Source organism: Fusarium graminearum, chromosome 3 (assembly GCF_000240135.3).
Source record: "Fusarium graminearum PH-1 chromosome 3, whole genome shotgun sequence".
Lineage (NCBI taxonomy): Eukaryota > Fungi > Ascomycota > Sordariomycetes > Hypocreales > Nectriaceae > Fusarium > Fusarium graminearum.
In genome coordinates, this window is record NC_026476.1 from 790,918 (window position 1) to 805,974 (window position 15,057).

Here is a 15,057-nt window from a genome sequence, read left to right on the forward strand (position 1 = left end):
GGTTCAGTTAGGCTCCAGGACCTTGTTAACTTCTGAGAATTTTACGTTTTGAGGCCTGGCTGTGGAATTGGGGTCTTAATTACGCAGCTGGACACTATCTTTGCCAATGGTCTTCATATACTCTGTAACATGGCGGTTCAACTCCTAAAGGGGTTCGTCAGTAGCATACTTCCTACTGTGTACAGAAACTACAGAACACAATAGAACGGTCTTGGAACGGTAGTTTGGAGTAAAATGTCACAAGGCACAAGTTGAAAACTCAGATGTATCTTGAAGTTTCGGTGTAGGTTTGTATCTACTACCTGCGCCACGTTGATGACTGCGTCCACCTGATAAAATTGAGGCCCTACCGCCTATTCTATGTTTTCCATACCTCCATACTGATCTACAATGTGATATGTACTTCGGAGCCAAGTCACTGGGCCAGATGAGTGACATAACTAAACCACTGTTGGATGAGACAGAGCACAAGCACACACCTCGGCTGCGGGGGGCTAAACAAGTTATATGGAGTATCTATCTATCATTTCTACCGAATTCTGCAGGTTAAACCCGCATATGATATCCATTTCAGTGTCCTATGAGGTAACCCGAGACATGGTTCTACCTATCCTTGGGGAATACGCACATCACGCAGTTCAACTCGGCTAAATCCCTCATAATCCCAATACTTGTATAGGCTTGGCAAGTCTTGATAAGATTATGCTGCAAGTATATAGCAAAATAGCCAATCAGCAGGGATAAATATTCGTGCCACAATGCAGTGCATCACGAGGGTTAATAACCCAATGCAGGCAGAGTGGGTGGGTCATTGCTAATAACAGTCTTTATGACATCTTTGAACAGATCAAAGCCAGACAGACAACCTGAGCCAATATCAGTATATTATCCAGGCCGCTGGTCGTACATTTCCTTTCCAGCGGATGCGGGGGTCCATACTGCACCAGAGAACACAACATTGCTGAATCCAGGTAGATATTCAGATTGAATGCGAATGTGGGAGCCAAGTTGAGTGAATTGTCGTTGTACTGGGTATGATTTCCGTTGTGTTGATAGCCATCACCAATAAAGGTGGCTCCAGAACTAACGTATGATTCGCTTCTGTTGATGGACAATGCAGTGCTTCCAGTCAGACCAACGGCCCGAGCCGAAGCCTGGTTGATCTCGGGAGATAACTCCATACCTGAGATCAGTGGTCGGGATGTGGGTGAGAGGTTGTCGGGCTGTTTGCTCTGCGTCGTGCTCTCACTGGTGAGCATAACCGAGGTCGAGGCCTCCTTCGCCTCAGGTAAATACTGGTTAGGCCAATGAGGCTCAACTCTCGAACACCTGAGAGGCAGCCAGCGTCTGCACTGTTGTGTCATATGTGACTGACCTACAGAACTTGGCAAATAGTTGTCAGTGACTCACCTGCTGCCGATGTCTCCCAGTGGGTTTAGCCGCCCAGAACTTCTAACACCCTGAGTCTAACACCCCTCAGGGTGAGATGGAAGATCACTTTAGACCTACCATTTGCTAGGAGTGAGGTTTGTTCTATCCATCCACTCCTTGGCAAGTACCCCATAAGTGGCTGCGTCTTTCAAGTGCCAGCAATGCAATACCTTGATCAGAATTCCCATGAGGCTGTAGTGAGGTGCATCGGTGAACGGCCATAAGCAATTTCTCTTTGTCTGATCTAACTCTTGCATAGCTTTCCAACTCCTGACCCAACATATGTGGGGGAATGAGTCAGTCTCCCTGTGCTGACTACTTCATGTTGTGTCACGGAAGTATTGAGTGTCTTGCTTTTCCATCAATCACGCGTGGTTCGTGCGGCTAGAGCCCCATAATCGGGCCATGCACTTAATATCCCTGACCAGATCTTGTGTCATGTCTCCAGTTTCTCCCAATACGTCGGCTTGGCTCCGACGGTGCCAGCTCCGAGTGTTTCTATATGCCGAGGAATGTCATTCTCCCAGGGTTGCCAGTTTCGAGGGTTTCCACATGCGGAGTTTTCAGTTGAGTGCTTCCTTTCGTTTTCTTTCTCTTTCCAAAGAGACGCTGTCTTCTCCTACTCCACTCAAACATCGGACAATAAATGACATACCATATCCCTAGTATGCTTCACAACCGAAACACAATGCGGTTCCTTCTCATGCATCTGATGGTGCATACGGGTCCCAATCCCTGGAGGAAGATGAGTATGCCCTGAGTGCCATGCATTTTGTCTATCCTCCATCCACTGCAGCATTTCCACAAACGACGTCGTTGTGGAGTGTTTCGTGCCAAACAGCTCCGCTTTGATGGCTTTGTTTGCAATGTTCTGCCAATCTTCTGGATCCAGGTTCATTTGGAATCCCGGCGTGCCAGGCTGTTGGTCTTCGGTAATAGTCAAAATCTTTGCTTCTTTCGCTTCTTGAGCCCGTATCATCTCGTCCTCAACAGATTTCACAATCTTCTTGTACCCCTCTCCCAGGGATATGATCAAAGTGTTAAGAAGCTGAGCGTTCTGCATCGCCCAGAGAAACTTGGTGGGACATATTTGACACTGAATAATTCCTCCTGCTGTGGTTGTCAAATGACGCAACACTGATAATCGAGATGTAAAGGGCAAGTCATCTGCTTTTCGGATTTCTTCTAACGAAAGGTATAGATTTGCAAGACACGCGCAACTTTGCTGACCGGGGTCTGTCTCGAAAGCCAATAGCGTGGGATCAACGTTTGTATCTGGTCTGAGATGGGTCAGCGAGTCATCAAGTTATTTCATGTACAACTCACCCAAGAGACATCTCCAGCGTTGTATCATCCGACATGTGTTGACAGTTATCAAAACTTGACCTCCGCCCAACTTCACTCCCCGTCTCGCTTGTGATACTTGTAGCCAAAGTTGACGGTGAGGTCCTGCTCTCGGCACTGCTGTGAGGGACCTCGCTGATTTTTCTCTTTTTGGGTCTTCCCATGGGCAGCTTGGCTGAGTATATGCACGTCTCTGATATACTGGAACATCTTCCACAATACGGGTACCCGCCATCACATTTGAGCTTCTTTTGTCCTGGACTGATCAGCATTACCCCGGATATGAGCGGAAATTGCGGGTCGTTGTACTGCACTGGTCACAGGAGGATCTCCTGTTGCTGGGATCTTGCATCTCTGGAGACATGGTGTTTCGGCTTGTAAGGACAACGATTTGTAACTGTATAAAGCAACGTTATTAGATTAGGTCTAATCGTACGGGGACATGTTTGACGTATGAGATTATGTTGAAGGATCATCTTATAAGCCGTCTAGGCCGTCTGTGGACCCAATTTAGTCCGAGGCCGTGGCCGCTAAGACCCTGGACCGGAGCTCGGGTCTTGCATATTCCGATCGCGACCATCAGAAAAAAATTATTTTCCTCGACTACTGATAAAGTAGAGCCCCCACTATCATATCAACAACTTTTACATCCCAACATCAACTCATTTTGCGACAATGGCGCCCTCAAAGGAAGTCGTCGCTACTGGCTCGGCCGCTGTCGCCGCAATTGACCCTGATCAGGTATGTTTTCCGCGACAATGCACCTATGCAGCTTCCCTAACAATCCCAGACCCTCAAGGCGTCCAAGGCTCTTTTGGCACACATCAAAAAGGCTTCCAAGCAAAAGGCCGACGAGTCTGAAAAGCGCAACCTCCTCGAAGATCAAGACTCGGAAAAGATTCCCATCTGGCTCAACTTGACCACCAAGCGTCACATCGTCGACAAGGCCCGTCTGCAGCCCGGCAAGATCTCCCTTCCTCACTCGCTCAACAACGACGAGACCACAACTATCTGTCTGATCACCGCCGAGCCTCAGCGCCACTACAAGAACCTTGTCGCCTCCGAGGAGTTCCCTGAGGAGCTCCGCAAGCGCATCACTCGTGTTGTCGACTATGGCAAGCTCAAGGCCAAGTACAGCCAGTACGAGGCCCAGAGAAAGCTCTTCAACGAGGCCGACATCTTCCTTGGCGACGACCGCGTCATCAACCGGTTACCCAAGATCCTAGGCAAGACCTTTTACAAGACAACACAGAAGCGACCGGTTCCCGTCAACCTGCAGGCCAAGGCTCCCAAGGTCGACGGAAAGCGACAGAAGCGTGTTAAGACCGAGGGCACCGTCAACTCTGGCACAGCGGCTGAGGTTGCCAAGGAGGTCCAAAAGGCGGTCGACTCTGCTTTCGTCAGCCTCACCCCATCAACAAACACTTCTATCCGAATTGGATACTCTGGTTGGACCGCCCAGCAAGTTGCCGACAATGTCGACGCTGTTGTTACCGGTATGATCGAGAAGTGGATTCCCCAGAAGTGGCGCAACATGAAGAGCATCTACATCAAGGGACCCGAGACCACTGCTCTCCCCATCTGGTTGACCGATGAGCTCTGGATTGACGAGAAGGATGTCATTGCTGAGGATGAGGCGGCCAAGGAAAAGGCCAACATTGGCAAGAAGCGCAAGTCGCTCGAGAACGCCGAGGAGGTTGAGGCTGCACCAAAGAAGGCTAAGAAGCAGAAGGATGTTCCCGAGGCCGACGATAACAAGCTTGATAAGCAAATCTCTGACCGCAAGACCCGATTGAGAAAGCAAAAGGCTTCGGCCAAGAAGGCTATTGACAACTAAAATGTATTCGCATCGGTGTTGGGGCGTTGAAATGGAAAAACCAGAATAGAACGAACTGTATACTTGCATTCCTAACAATATTACTGGAATAATACTGCCTTGTCCATCAGTCTCATTAGTCGTTGTGAATAGGTGCCATGGGAAGAATTAACACGAACCCAGCCGTTACGATCACAGTGTCCAAGTCCAAGTCTGAATCTAAGTGGAATCTGGGTCCCAGTCCCAGTCATAGGTCGATGTTCATTGTCACGGGCTTGCAAAGATGGCTCTGATCTCGATTGTTGGGTCCGGTGTTTGGCATAGGGCTCAAGTGATCACATGCAGAAACCTGAAGCATAAGAAACAGAATTGTAGGTCAGTTTATGCTACTTGGACTAGATTTCTTACCCAAAGACTTAGGAGGTAACTTTTCTGCTACCCTGCTACAGCTCCTGCCAAACATCCTCCGAGAAACTTCGCTTCCAGGGACCAAAGTAGTCTGTAAAGGTTTGGTTGAGCAACTCGTCCATACCCTGGAGATGATCACCAGGGGCGCTTCGGAAGTGAAGACCACCATTGCGATCCACGCCTCGGAGGCCAAGCCAGTCCTCCTGGTAGAGCTTGCGAGCTCGGAGGGGAATACTCTCTGTGCCATTAACCTCCTCGAACCATGAAGATTCCTTTGGCACAACCAGTGTATCGTCCTCAAACATCCACATGACAAAGTTGGTCAAACTGCCGAGGTTCGCCTTGTACTTGACGTTCTTGAGCTCGCGTTCGTTGTTGATGTCGGCAAGAAAGTTGGAGTTTTCGAGGTAGTTGTTGTAATCCTGTTCGGTACTGGGATCGCGGTAGTACTGGGCTGGAACGAGACGTGACTGCACAAAGTTGCTCCAGACGTTGAATCGAAGAAGAGCCATGGCACCCTTGCAGAGCCAGTCATTCTGACCACAAGCCTTGAACTTGACGATACCATTGTGCTGGCTGCCAAAGGTAACAAGACTACGGACTTGCGGCCAATTGCATCGCTCGACATAGCCACGCAGGAACTGACCACCCTGGGAGATACCGATGGCATCGATAGCGGGTGCTGTAGAGAGGATTGGGTGCTTGGAAAGCTCCTCACAAACCTGACTGATCTGATCTGTAACATTACCAGTAAAGGTAGCAGAGCGATCTTGGCTGGGGTCTCCGTTAAGGGAAATGATGTAAACAAAAGTACCGGGGTTGATGGCTTCGGCGAGTTCTTCGATGCCCTTCATGCCGTCGCTGTTGAACTGGTCACCCAGACCGTGCCAAACGACAACGGGGAGGGGAGTATCAGTGAGGTCGTCATTGGTGTGTGCAGGTGCCGCGTGGCCATGACCAGCCAGAGCTCCGATGGCAAAGCCAAGACGGAGCAAGGAAGGGTAAAGCATGATAACGTGCGATATCGATTTTATGGTGTATTGCGATTTCTAAAGTCAAATATCGACTTTTTTTTTCCTCGCTTTGTCGTGCAATGACGATAAATGTGATGGATGTTGAGAACGGAGAGTTGTCTGGGGGAGCCTGGAGTTGAAGACGTCAGGGTCTAAGGTCTGTCGCATGCATCAGCTATGACCTCCACTTTCCATGGAAGGAACGCGGGGACGGGGGGCTTGGCAAGGAAAGAGCTGAAATCTTGCGATAGGTCTTTCTTGCATTGTAATTACCTTAGTAGATAGATCTTTCCATTGTCCTAAATCTCTGCAAACATTATACAACTCACTCTTTCCTCACGTGGAGAAGCAACTTCCCCGATCTCCAACATGCAGGTCCCAACTTCCCGACGCGACTCCAAAATAAGTGGACTCATTAGTGGAAGTAAGCGCCGATCAGTTGCCTCGGATTCTGGGCTGAGACGGCAATAGCTGCATAGCACGCGACCAGTTACGACTATCAATGCGCAGTATCAGTTAGTTCTTGTTGAGGTTCAAATATTTGTCTTGATTCGGATATCTGTATTGATGCCTCGCCTTAAACGAAGTTACTGATCATCCTATGTTCATGGGTGTTTGTGTATCGATGCGACTTTTACTTAAACTCATCGAACGATCATGAAACCACACTTACAAACTATTCCGTTGACCACAGAAACTTAAACATAAAGTCCTTCTGTCTATCTATTTACACCATGAACACAACAAGTACTGACTCTGTGTTGTTGGTGATTCTGCCGTATTCTAGATATAAATCAAACAGGTCTAGGGTTGGTACTTGGCTTGAGCTCCATGGTGAACTCATGATTGACTGTGTAATCACAACAGCTCAAAAGAGAAATAAGGGCCGAAAGGACTAATACACAGAAATAAACTCCAATATAACAATTCAATAACCAGACTCGTTTCAGTGATAAAGGTTCTCTTCAGAATGGACGAAACTGTGGCTGTGCACGACTGCGCCACACTAAAGCTTCCGCCCCATCGCAACCGCATCATGACAAGTGATTTCATTTCCACGCGACAGCACATGAACTTTGCTCTATCACTAAAAGTAGCATTTCGTCGAAGCCAATCGATTTACTTACTATTGTATATTTTCCCCAAAGCGACGCCCCGACAGAGCCGTTGAACCTGGTACCCGCGGTCGAACATCTCGCCTTGCGACCGAGACTCACAAACGCAACAAGACGATCCCGACGAAAAGCCTGCAGAACGATATAAGACTACACCCCAATATGGCATCCAACCGCGATGCACCCGCGACAAATGGCGACGGTGTACCCAAAATCGGACCTCATCCAGGCTTCATCTCCAGTTCGAACCAATACACATCAGAGCTCAAGCTGCGTCGCATGCTCAAAGACAACGGCTGCGATCCCGCGAGACAAGATAACTACAGCCTCAAAGGCGTGCAGCTGATTGATAATGTCAGAGAATACCTACAGCTGTATGTGCGCAATCTTGTCGATGGTACACGACTGACTCGATAGACCTGTTCGTACTTTCGATACGGCGTGCACGTACTTTCACAAGTTTCGACTCAACTTCCGAGATGCAGAGTACGATTACCAAGATGCAGCGCTGGCTTCGTTATTTGTTGCTTGCAAGGTGGAGGATACAATCAAAAAGTCCAAGGATATTCTAGCAGCAGCGCATGCGGTCAAGAACCCCGACAAGCCCGCCGCACCGGATGACAAGGTATGTCATGTCCCAAAAGACCAGATCATAACTGACTCTTTAGATATTTGAACAAGGCAAGATTATTATCTGTCTCGAACGTCTCATCCTCGAAACGATTGGCTTTGACTTCCGGACGCGCTATCCGCAAAAACTCCTCGTCAAAGTCGTCCGTGACATTTTCGGCAAAGAGGGCAAACCATTCTACAACACAGCATATACAATGTGCATCGACATCTACAAGACCTTTGTCCCCATCAAGGGCACAACCTTTTCCATGGTCATGGCAATCGTGGAGCTCACGGCTCTCATAACGGAGCAGCACGTCGACAAGGTCCGCGAATACACAAAGACGAAACCGCAGTACAGTCGTGGTGCGGTCATGGAGACGATGCTGGATATTTTAGATCTTTATGTGCAGCATTCCAAAGCTACGAAGATCGGGGCGCAGATTGATCAGAACAGGGTTATCGATATCAAGATTCGGCTTAACAACGATCTTGACAAGGCTTTCGAACCGAGATACCTGAACTTTTGCACCCGCTGCGAAGCCGAGGATCCGCAGCCGTCTACACCGGCATCTGCCACAACACCCCTAACAGCGGCATCGTGGCCAGGCGATGCCTCGGGACGGCGAACGGCGCGTGGACAAGAGGGGACGATGCGATTCGTGTTTGATCCCGAGGCTGCAAAGAGGGAGCAAGAGATGACGAGTGAATTCTTTAAAGATGAATACGAAGAGTACGAGGTCGAGGTTGAAGAGCCGATAGCGCCGCTTCCTCTAGAGGAGGGTCCTCCAGTTGGACGGGGAGGATACCGTGGGCACAGAGATCGTGGGGATAGACGAGGAGGACCGTATGGGGGATATCGAGGGGATAGACATTACAGGGGAGGAAGAGGTAGACATCGCTGATCCGATGTCAGTCACTTTAAGATACCCAGCTGTTGAATGATTGTATTTCTATGTATGCCCGTTTTCTTTCAATTACATGGATATCGTCACGCTACTTCTTGTTCCCATCTTTAACCTCCCCATGATCCCCGACGTGCAAGTCCTCTCCCGTCGGTCCACTAGACCTCACACCTTCAAGCTCCCCATCCTTCGTCCCACCAGGTTCCTCTGTACTTCTCATGCTGCTAGCCTTGCTCACATCGGCACTGGCAGGGCTCTGCACTCTGAGACCCAAATCCTTCTGGCTATCTGGGTCTTCCTTGTTTGCGCCCTGCCAATCTGCCGGCCGAACCTGAGGTACTGGTTGTCCCTCTGCTGGCTCGACCACTTCCTCAGGCAAGGCGTCAGTACCGGCTACACGCCACACCACAGCAATACGATCAAAAGCTCGAGAACCCTTGCGGCTAGATCCTTTGATACCATCCATGGCATCCCACTCGATGCTAAAAACGCCGCTGTCAAGAGCCTTGCCATCCCTTTCAGGCCCCTCGCCCTCGAAGAAAGTGTTGAACCAGACGTGCGCGACAGCTGTGACCATAGTGAGACCCATACTCTTGGGAGTCTTGTTGCGACGCTCGACCGAAATGTTGACATCGCTGTTTGGAATGCGAACTGGTTCAGTAGGCCTTAGAATGACTGCCATACCACCAGGCTCTTCCTCGGAATTATCTGTAACATCCGTCTTTGAAGATGAAGCAGATCCGTTTTTGGGCTTCGTGCCCTTTGACGACACCTTGTGCAAAATCTCTGTACCCTTTCTCTTGAGAGCGTGTTTCTTGCCCTTGTCTTCAGTCGCGGGATCATCTCCGGGGTTTGTTGCATCAGAGTAGTGCGCATCTTCCGGCGCTTTCTGGTTCGCCTTTGCAGCAGGATATCCTGCCATTTCCCAAATCATGTCGCTAATACCGCTCTCCTCTGGTGCTGCAGGGTCAACGACCACGCGCTCTTGTTTTTTGAACGTGTGAAAGACGTCAATCTTTTTGCCCTCGTCTCGGAAACCTTCAATGTCCACCTTGACACCATGGCGCAAGCCCCAGACGTGAATCTCGGCGATTTCGATAGGTCGATCGGTGTATTTCTTGCCGCCTTTAGTCCAGCGCTCGACATAGCTGATCCAACGGAGTTGTGAGGGGATCGATACGCCGGCACCAAACTTGGGACGCATACGTCGTTCGGTGAATCGGGCAAGAGCATCTTCAGGCTTCCAACCCTCTTCTGCGATGAGATAACTGCAGCTCACTGTACCACTGCGTCCTTTTCCGGCTTTGCAGTGCACCACAACCACTCTTTTCTCGCGCTTCGCATCCTTTTGTTCTTGAGTGAGAGTACCCTTGCTTGAAGACATGGGTTTTCCATCGCTTGCGACTTTTCCGCCATCTAATTCGCCGCCGTGCAGCCAGTTGCGCATGCTGGCCATGATCATTGGGACGAGTCGAAACGGCGGGGGGTGGTGGTCAGGCCATGGGTAATGCCTCACGCGACCGTACACAGATTCATCGGGGTAACCTGTTCCTTCTGCGCGAAACTCCCATATGGCCCAGTCGTCACCATGCTTGCTGTCGAGGAATTTGACGACCTGATCGAGAGGGTTTCGGTATGCGAGTTGGGGGTATGTTTCTGAAGGTCCAGATCTAGACCATGTTAGCACTCAGAACCGAGTCCCAAAACGAGTAGGAATTGTAATCTCGCAAGACAACTCACGTTGCGATAATGTGATCCGTAACATAGCAGAGATCCAAGCCAGCTTCAGGATGGCGAGCACGAGGCCCCGCGACAATCTGTCGCAAGATAGACGCCATGATTAGCTTCAGCCGTGGAGCAGTAAAAATTACTTAAAAGTGATTAGAACGGCCACTCGTACTTCCGCTAAACGTTAAAAGAGGAGTTGAAGCGGATGCTGGAGTGTAAATGAACAGAACCGGTTGATGTCAGGCTGAGATGCGTAACTCGAGGCGACGTCATCCCGTTGCCCCACTACTTGATCGCAGTCGGATCATCACAAACAGGATGAAAGTAAGCAGACAAAGACGACGACATGAATGATCATTCTTTTCGTAATTGAGAATTTCAGAATTTTCTGGCACAGCCTTACACAGCCCATCGCATTGCCTCAGTCTGGCCCCACGTCGTGGTGCCAAGAGAAGAAAGGCCAGTTAAGCGCGCAGTCAAAATGAAACATCAGGATAATCATGACTTGAAAGAACTCAAAGCTACACGAACTTAGGATAGAATTTTATAATTTCTCAATCTTAACATCTAAATTATACCAATTCCATGACCAATCTTATTTTTCCCTCGCTTATGAGGACTTCTTAGCGGGACCAGCGTTACCCAGAGCAGTAGCATCGTGGAATTGTCTTGCGCCCTCCTTGACAGACTGCCAGATGGAGCGAGCAGCAGGAGGAGTTCCCTGGGCACTGACGAAAGAGTCAACTCGGGCGCTCAGCTGAGAGAACGAGTGCTGAACGTGGGTGCTCTGAGTGTAACGAGCGCGGAGGAATGCGGTGTACAGGACAATCAGGATCCAAGATCGACGCTGGAAGAGAATGGCCGAAAGGAAAATACGGCCCCATAGAGCAATCTCAAGAGAAGCAACAATGGCCATTGAGGCATCGTAGTACTCCTTCACGAAAGCGCCAATCTTGTTAGCAATAGGGTGGTCGACGCTGGTTCGGCGGCTAGGAGTAGCACCATCAGCCTCGGGCGCAGGCCTGGGAGCGACGACAGCGGGGATGAGGTTGGCGCGAGTGTAGGTGGCAACGTGGAAGACCGAGTAAATGGTGTAAGGGATCAAGGCGAGGGGATACTGAGGGCAGAACAGCCAAACAAGAGACATGGCTATTGCTGTTAGCATGTTACATGGTTGCATGTGACTGACTTACCAAGGTATTGGATGTTCTCATCGGCAAGCATAGCCAAGGGAGTGGGAGCAGCACGCTGTCCGCTCTTAGCGCGAGCGCGCATAGTCTTGTAGACGACAATGCCATAGGTGACAGCGGCGGCGATAAAGGCTGTGCGGTAAGAGAATTTGGCCATGCCGGTGTAGTAGTTCATTCTCAGCCAGGAAAAGCCATATCGAATCGTAGCGAGGATAAGGGTGAGGTGTCTGCGGATGCCAGTTAGCATACAATCTAGCTATCGACCGAGGCCGCAACAGTCATCACATACCCGACAAACCAACCGACTGTGACAAAGAATTAGCAATGCGATCTAGACAGCGCAAGTTGACCACGTACACTGAAGGGTTTGGGCAAGGGCCATAAGCCTCTCCTGGAGAGGAAGATTGGGGTTTGGCGGAGGAGCCATGTTGGCGAATGTATGTATTGAGTCGTAGAGATGCGTAAAGCTTGGTGCTTGAGAATGTCAGAAGCGTAGGTTGGTTGAAGAGGGAAGAAAGAAGACAAGTTGACGGGAGATGGACGAGGAAAGAATCAAGGCAGGGGGGTTAGTGATTCAGTGACGGAGCCTGCCCCCGCTTTTAGGTTTACGGACGCTATGGCCCAAGCTCAAGCTCCAATACAGGACGAGGGGTGGCCTGAATTGAGTGATATCATAAGAGACTAAATAAGCGAGGCACTTTAGAGAGGATAGGCTGATGTTTCTTTCTGTCATACCCGGTTATGGCACAGTGCAGGGACCTACAAAATTTGAAACTGATGGAATGAACAAGTGGCTGTAAGACCGTATATTGTTTCAACACTGTGCAGACCTGTCAACTCAGGACAGGTTTCAATTACAGAGTTCAGGGCGGTTGTAAGGGACAAAAGGGAAGATGATCAGGGTTCAGCGCCATCAGGGAGGAGTGGGCATCGTAAGCTGAAGAGGCTTAGAAGGGTCTTTGTTTTAGAAGATGCCAGTCTTTGTCAAGGGATTGGTGTCCAGGCACCCTGTTCGGAGGTTCTCGAACTATCTGTTGGCATCGAGTACTTGTTGAATGGGTGGTTACACACGACACCAACTGAAACGTGTGTACAGGTTTGTTACAAGACGGTGATGGCTTCGATGACGACAGTCATTAGCACGTGAAAGGCTCACAACCTGGGCAATACGGTTCAAATACGTCACGTGTAAGGACTCAATGCCCAACTTGATCATCCAATCTTGTTCAAGTATTCGATAGTCAACGTCTTTTCTCATCGTCATTCAATCAAGAAAATAGCTTCAAGCTGATGATTGATTACTGACATATGCAGCTTTCGTCATCATACAAAGCCGACTTTGCCAGGTTGAATGCCCCTGGTAGTGCGCGTAGTGCTGCGGCAGCCATCATTAGTTTGGCCAATAGGAACATAATGTTGTGCATTGGTGCTGTAGGGTAAAACTTGGAGAAGACAGCTGAGTCTATGATGGATCAAGATTGATCCTTCCAGTGTCATTACTGATGAGGAGATTACAGTAACATCACCAGTAAACTTATTGGGCTGATGAGGCAAATGCATCTGATGCGCCAAATAAACACTCCACAAGTCAGGAACAGCCGAGTATTTGTTACAGGCACTGCTAGCGTCTATGGTTGCTCTTTCCGCCTGGCTCAACGGGATCTGAGGCACGCATCAAAAATATAATCTACCACAATGGAAGCTCAATTGAACAATAATATCTATATGGACGTTTTAAATTGTGGTCACAAGTCGCAACATATGCAACAATTGCATCTTGAAGAATGTGAAAGTAAAATTAACATCAAGGGATACCCTCCTTACTGTGACTCTCCTCTTCGTACTCGCTACTATCGTCTTCTTCTCCCGATCCACTGCTACACTCTTCTTCTCCGGACTCACTATGACTCTCTTTGTCTCTCAATTCAAACTGGCTAAAAGGCGAGTAGTGAGGCGCGCCATACTGCGAATACAGCTCAGCACTAGTCTTGGCGCCTCTGTGTCGAAGAATATCCCCAATCTCTGTCTGTTTCCCATCAATTGCCATGTCCAATGGCGACTTCTACGTATCGCTCAAGGGATTCACTTCAGCGCCAGCATCTAGCAACAATCGAACACACTCCAACATGCCATTTCCAGCAGCCCAGTGCAGACTGAACCGGATTGACACCTTAGTCAAGGAGTAGCTTCACGATCTTAGCTTTACCACCCGCAGCGGCTTCATATAGTAGAGTCTCCCCGTTATAACTACGTATATAAACATTTGCACCAGCCTTGACAAGAATCCCACACACTACACTTTGTTAGTTCGAGGTTATACATAATTGTCATACTTAGTATAACTTACTCTTCACGTCGTGGTTTCTTACAGCCAGAGTCCGTGGTGTTTCTTCTCGAACATCCAGAGCCTTCACCTCAGCACCGCAGGCTATCAGATACTCAACCAAGTCGATATTACTCCTGATAACTACTCGATGAAGTGATGCCCTATGGTTAAAATCTCTCGACTCTTTAGAAACATCACCCTAGATCGGAAGCTTGACCACTTCCTTGTTATTGTTCTCCAAGGCAAAAAAACAGCGCCAGGTTGACAAATAGCCTGAGGGAGGCTTGGTGACCGCGGCCGTGACGGGGTTCGAGAAGTACTCTGCCTTCCTCTACAAGAGACTCGATCTTTTTGCAGTCATTATGAAGGGCTGCTGCAACAAGCTTGATGTAGTCTCTCTGCTCTTGGCGTTCCGGGGTGAAGATCGCTTCACTGTAAGTCCTTGGTATACGGAATGTGGACGGACTCATCGTTGTGAAGTCCTCAGCACTAAGCGAGAAATGCACCGTTTTCTCAACTTTAGTTTCTGAGAGGTTCGCATTCGGAGATAGCAATTCTTTCTTCTTATCAGGCCGAGGAGGTCTCCAGCATGGACGTGATGCTCGGAAAAGTTGAAGAATTCTTGAACCATGGTAACGAAGTTTAGTGATTGCCAGTATCCAAAGCCACCGCAAATGCTGGAAGAAAAAGTTTCTCCCCTTGTTTGGAATAAGTAGCGATTGCTCAAGAATACGACGAACTACTTCTTGGGCTCGAATATCTGACTGCGCTGCGAACAACAAGAGGTGACATCCCTGTCTCGACTGAAGATCCAAATTCGAACCTGCCTTGAGTAGGCACAGAACTACATCAGTGTAGCTAGCATAGGGCAACACCCAACGGGGTCAGACCACTGTAGTCTCTCACTTGAAGGAGAGTCGCATCTCCTGGGAAGCGAGAAACTAGCTCAGTGATCCCAATATGAGCTGTGAGATGTAGAGGCGTGATCTCGCGTGAAGAAGCCGAGGGGCCAGTGTGCCCTTCTTCATCTGATAAGTCTATTTCATCGTCGTAACTGCGGAACCTAACGGAGCCAAAGGTCCGGCATAGATAACTGACGTCTGATTTCAGGGGAGGGTAGGAACGTGAGTGATCAAGTAGTCGGTCATAGAATAGTATTTTCGGCCTCT

The 15,057-nt window shown here is 49.1% G+C and overlaps 7 protein-coding genes across 7 annotated transcripts; 2 read left to right on the forward strand and 5 right to left on the reverse strand.

Moving 5' to 3' along the window:
• Positions 1 to 237: 237 nt before the first annotated feature.
• On the reverse strand, positions 238 to 3,219 carry FGSG_12660 (uncharacterized protein; the record flags this gene model as incomplete). Its single annotated transcript, XM_011325152.1, is given in 9 exon segments — positions 238 to 448; positions 480 to 494; positions 629 to 705; positions 864 to 1,329; positions 1,510 to 1,742; positions 2,087 to 2,711; positions 2,758 to 3,031; positions 3,051 to 3,172; positions 3,212 to 3,219. The coding sequence occupies 9 exon segments, from the start codon at positions 3,217 to 3,219 to the stop codon at positions 238 to 240; spliced, it is 2,031 nt and encodes a 676-aa protein (XP_011323454.1).
• Positions 3,220 to 3,399: 180 nt separating this feature from the next.
• Positions 3,400 to 4,709, forward strand: FGSG_04979 (uncharacterized protein). Its single transcript, XM_011325153.1, has 2 exons — positions 3,400 to 3,516; positions 3,566 to 4,709. The coding sequence occupies exons 1-2, from the start codon at positions 3,451 to 3,453 to the stop codon at positions 4,610 to 4,612; spliced, it is 1,113 nt and encodes a 370-aa protein (XP_011323455.1). The 5' UTR covers positions 3,400 to 3,450; the 3' UTR covers positions 4,613 to 4,709.
• A 325-nt stretch (positions 4,710 to 5,034) lies between these two features.
• Positions 5,035 to 6,009, reverse strand: FGSG_04980 (uncharacterized protein; the record flags this gene model as incomplete). The annotated part of the gene is made up of 1 exon (XM_011325154.1): positions 5,035 to 6,009. The coding sequence occupies one exon, from the start codon at positions 6,007 to 6,009 to the stop codon at positions 5,035 to 5,037; it is 975 nt and encodes a 324-aa protein (XP_011323456.1).
• A 1,280-nt stretch (positions 6,010 to 7,289) lies between these two features.
• Positions 7,290 to 8,644, forward strand: FGSG_04981 (uncharacterized protein; the record flags this gene model as incomplete). Its single annotated transcript, XM_011325155.1, has 3 exons — positions 7,290 to 7,524; positions 7,613 to 7,752; positions 7,814 to 8,644. 3 exons carry the CDS (start codon positions 7,290 to 7,292, stop codon positions 8,642 to 8,644), a joined length of 1,206 nt encoding a protein of 401 aa, XP_011323457.1.
• A 91-nt stretch (positions 8,645 to 8,735) lies between these two features.
• FGSG_04982 (uncharacterized protein) lies at positions 8,736 to 10,482 on the reverse strand (the record flags this gene model as incomplete). The annotated part of the gene is made up of 2 exons (XM_011325156.1): positions 8,736 to 10,314; positions 10,385 to 10,482. 2 exons carry the CDS (start codon positions 10,480 to 10,482, stop codon positions 8,736 to 8,738), a joined length of 1,677 nt encoding a protein of 558 aa, XP_011323458.1.
• A 411-nt stretch (positions 10,483 to 10,893) lies between these two features.
• FGSG_04983 (uncharacterized protein) lies at positions 10,894 to 12,062 on the reverse strand. Its single transcript, XM_011325157.1, has 4 exons — positions 11,920 to 12,062; positions 11,852 to 11,867; positions 11,566 to 11,789; positions 10,894 to 11,521 (listed from the first exon to the last, which is right to left on the reverse strand). Exons 1-4 carry the CDS (start codon positions 11,987 to 11,989, stop codon positions 10,983 to 10,985), a joined length of 849 nt encoding a protein of 282 aa, XP_011323459.1. The 5' UTR covers positions 11,990 to 12,062; the 3' UTR covers positions 10,894 to 10,982.
• A 1,304-nt stretch (positions 12,063 to 13,366) lies between these two features.
• Positions 13,367 to 14,358, reverse strand: FGSG_12661 (uncharacterized protein; the record flags this gene model as incomplete). Its single annotated transcript, XM_011325158.1, has 4 exons — positions 13,367 to 13,588; positions 13,755 to 13,855; positions 13,910 to 14,049; positions 14,141 to 14,358. 4 exons carry the CDS (start codon positions 14,356 to 14,358, stop codon positions 13,367 to 13,369), a joined length of 681 nt encoding a protein of 226 aa, XP_011323460.1.
• Positions 14,359 to 15,057: the final 699 nt, after the last annotated feature.

Coding starts and splice junctions, on each gene's coding strand:
- FGSG_04979 (XM_011325153.1), top strand. CDS start 3,451: ATGGCGCCCTCAAAGGAAGTCGTCGCTACTGGCTCGGCCGCTGTCGCC. Junction 3,517..3,565: donor CCGCAATTGACCCTGATCAG/GTATGTTTTCCG, acceptor TAACAATCCCAG/ACCCTCAAGGCGTCCAAGGC.
- FGSG_04983 (XM_011325157.1), bottom strand. CDS start 11,989: ATGGCTCCTCCGCCAAACCCCAATCTTCCTCTCCAGGAGAGGCTTATG. Junction 11,522..11,565: donor TGAGAACATCCAATACCTTG/GTAAGTCAGTCA, acceptor TAACAGCAATAG/CCATGTCTCTTGTTTGGCTG.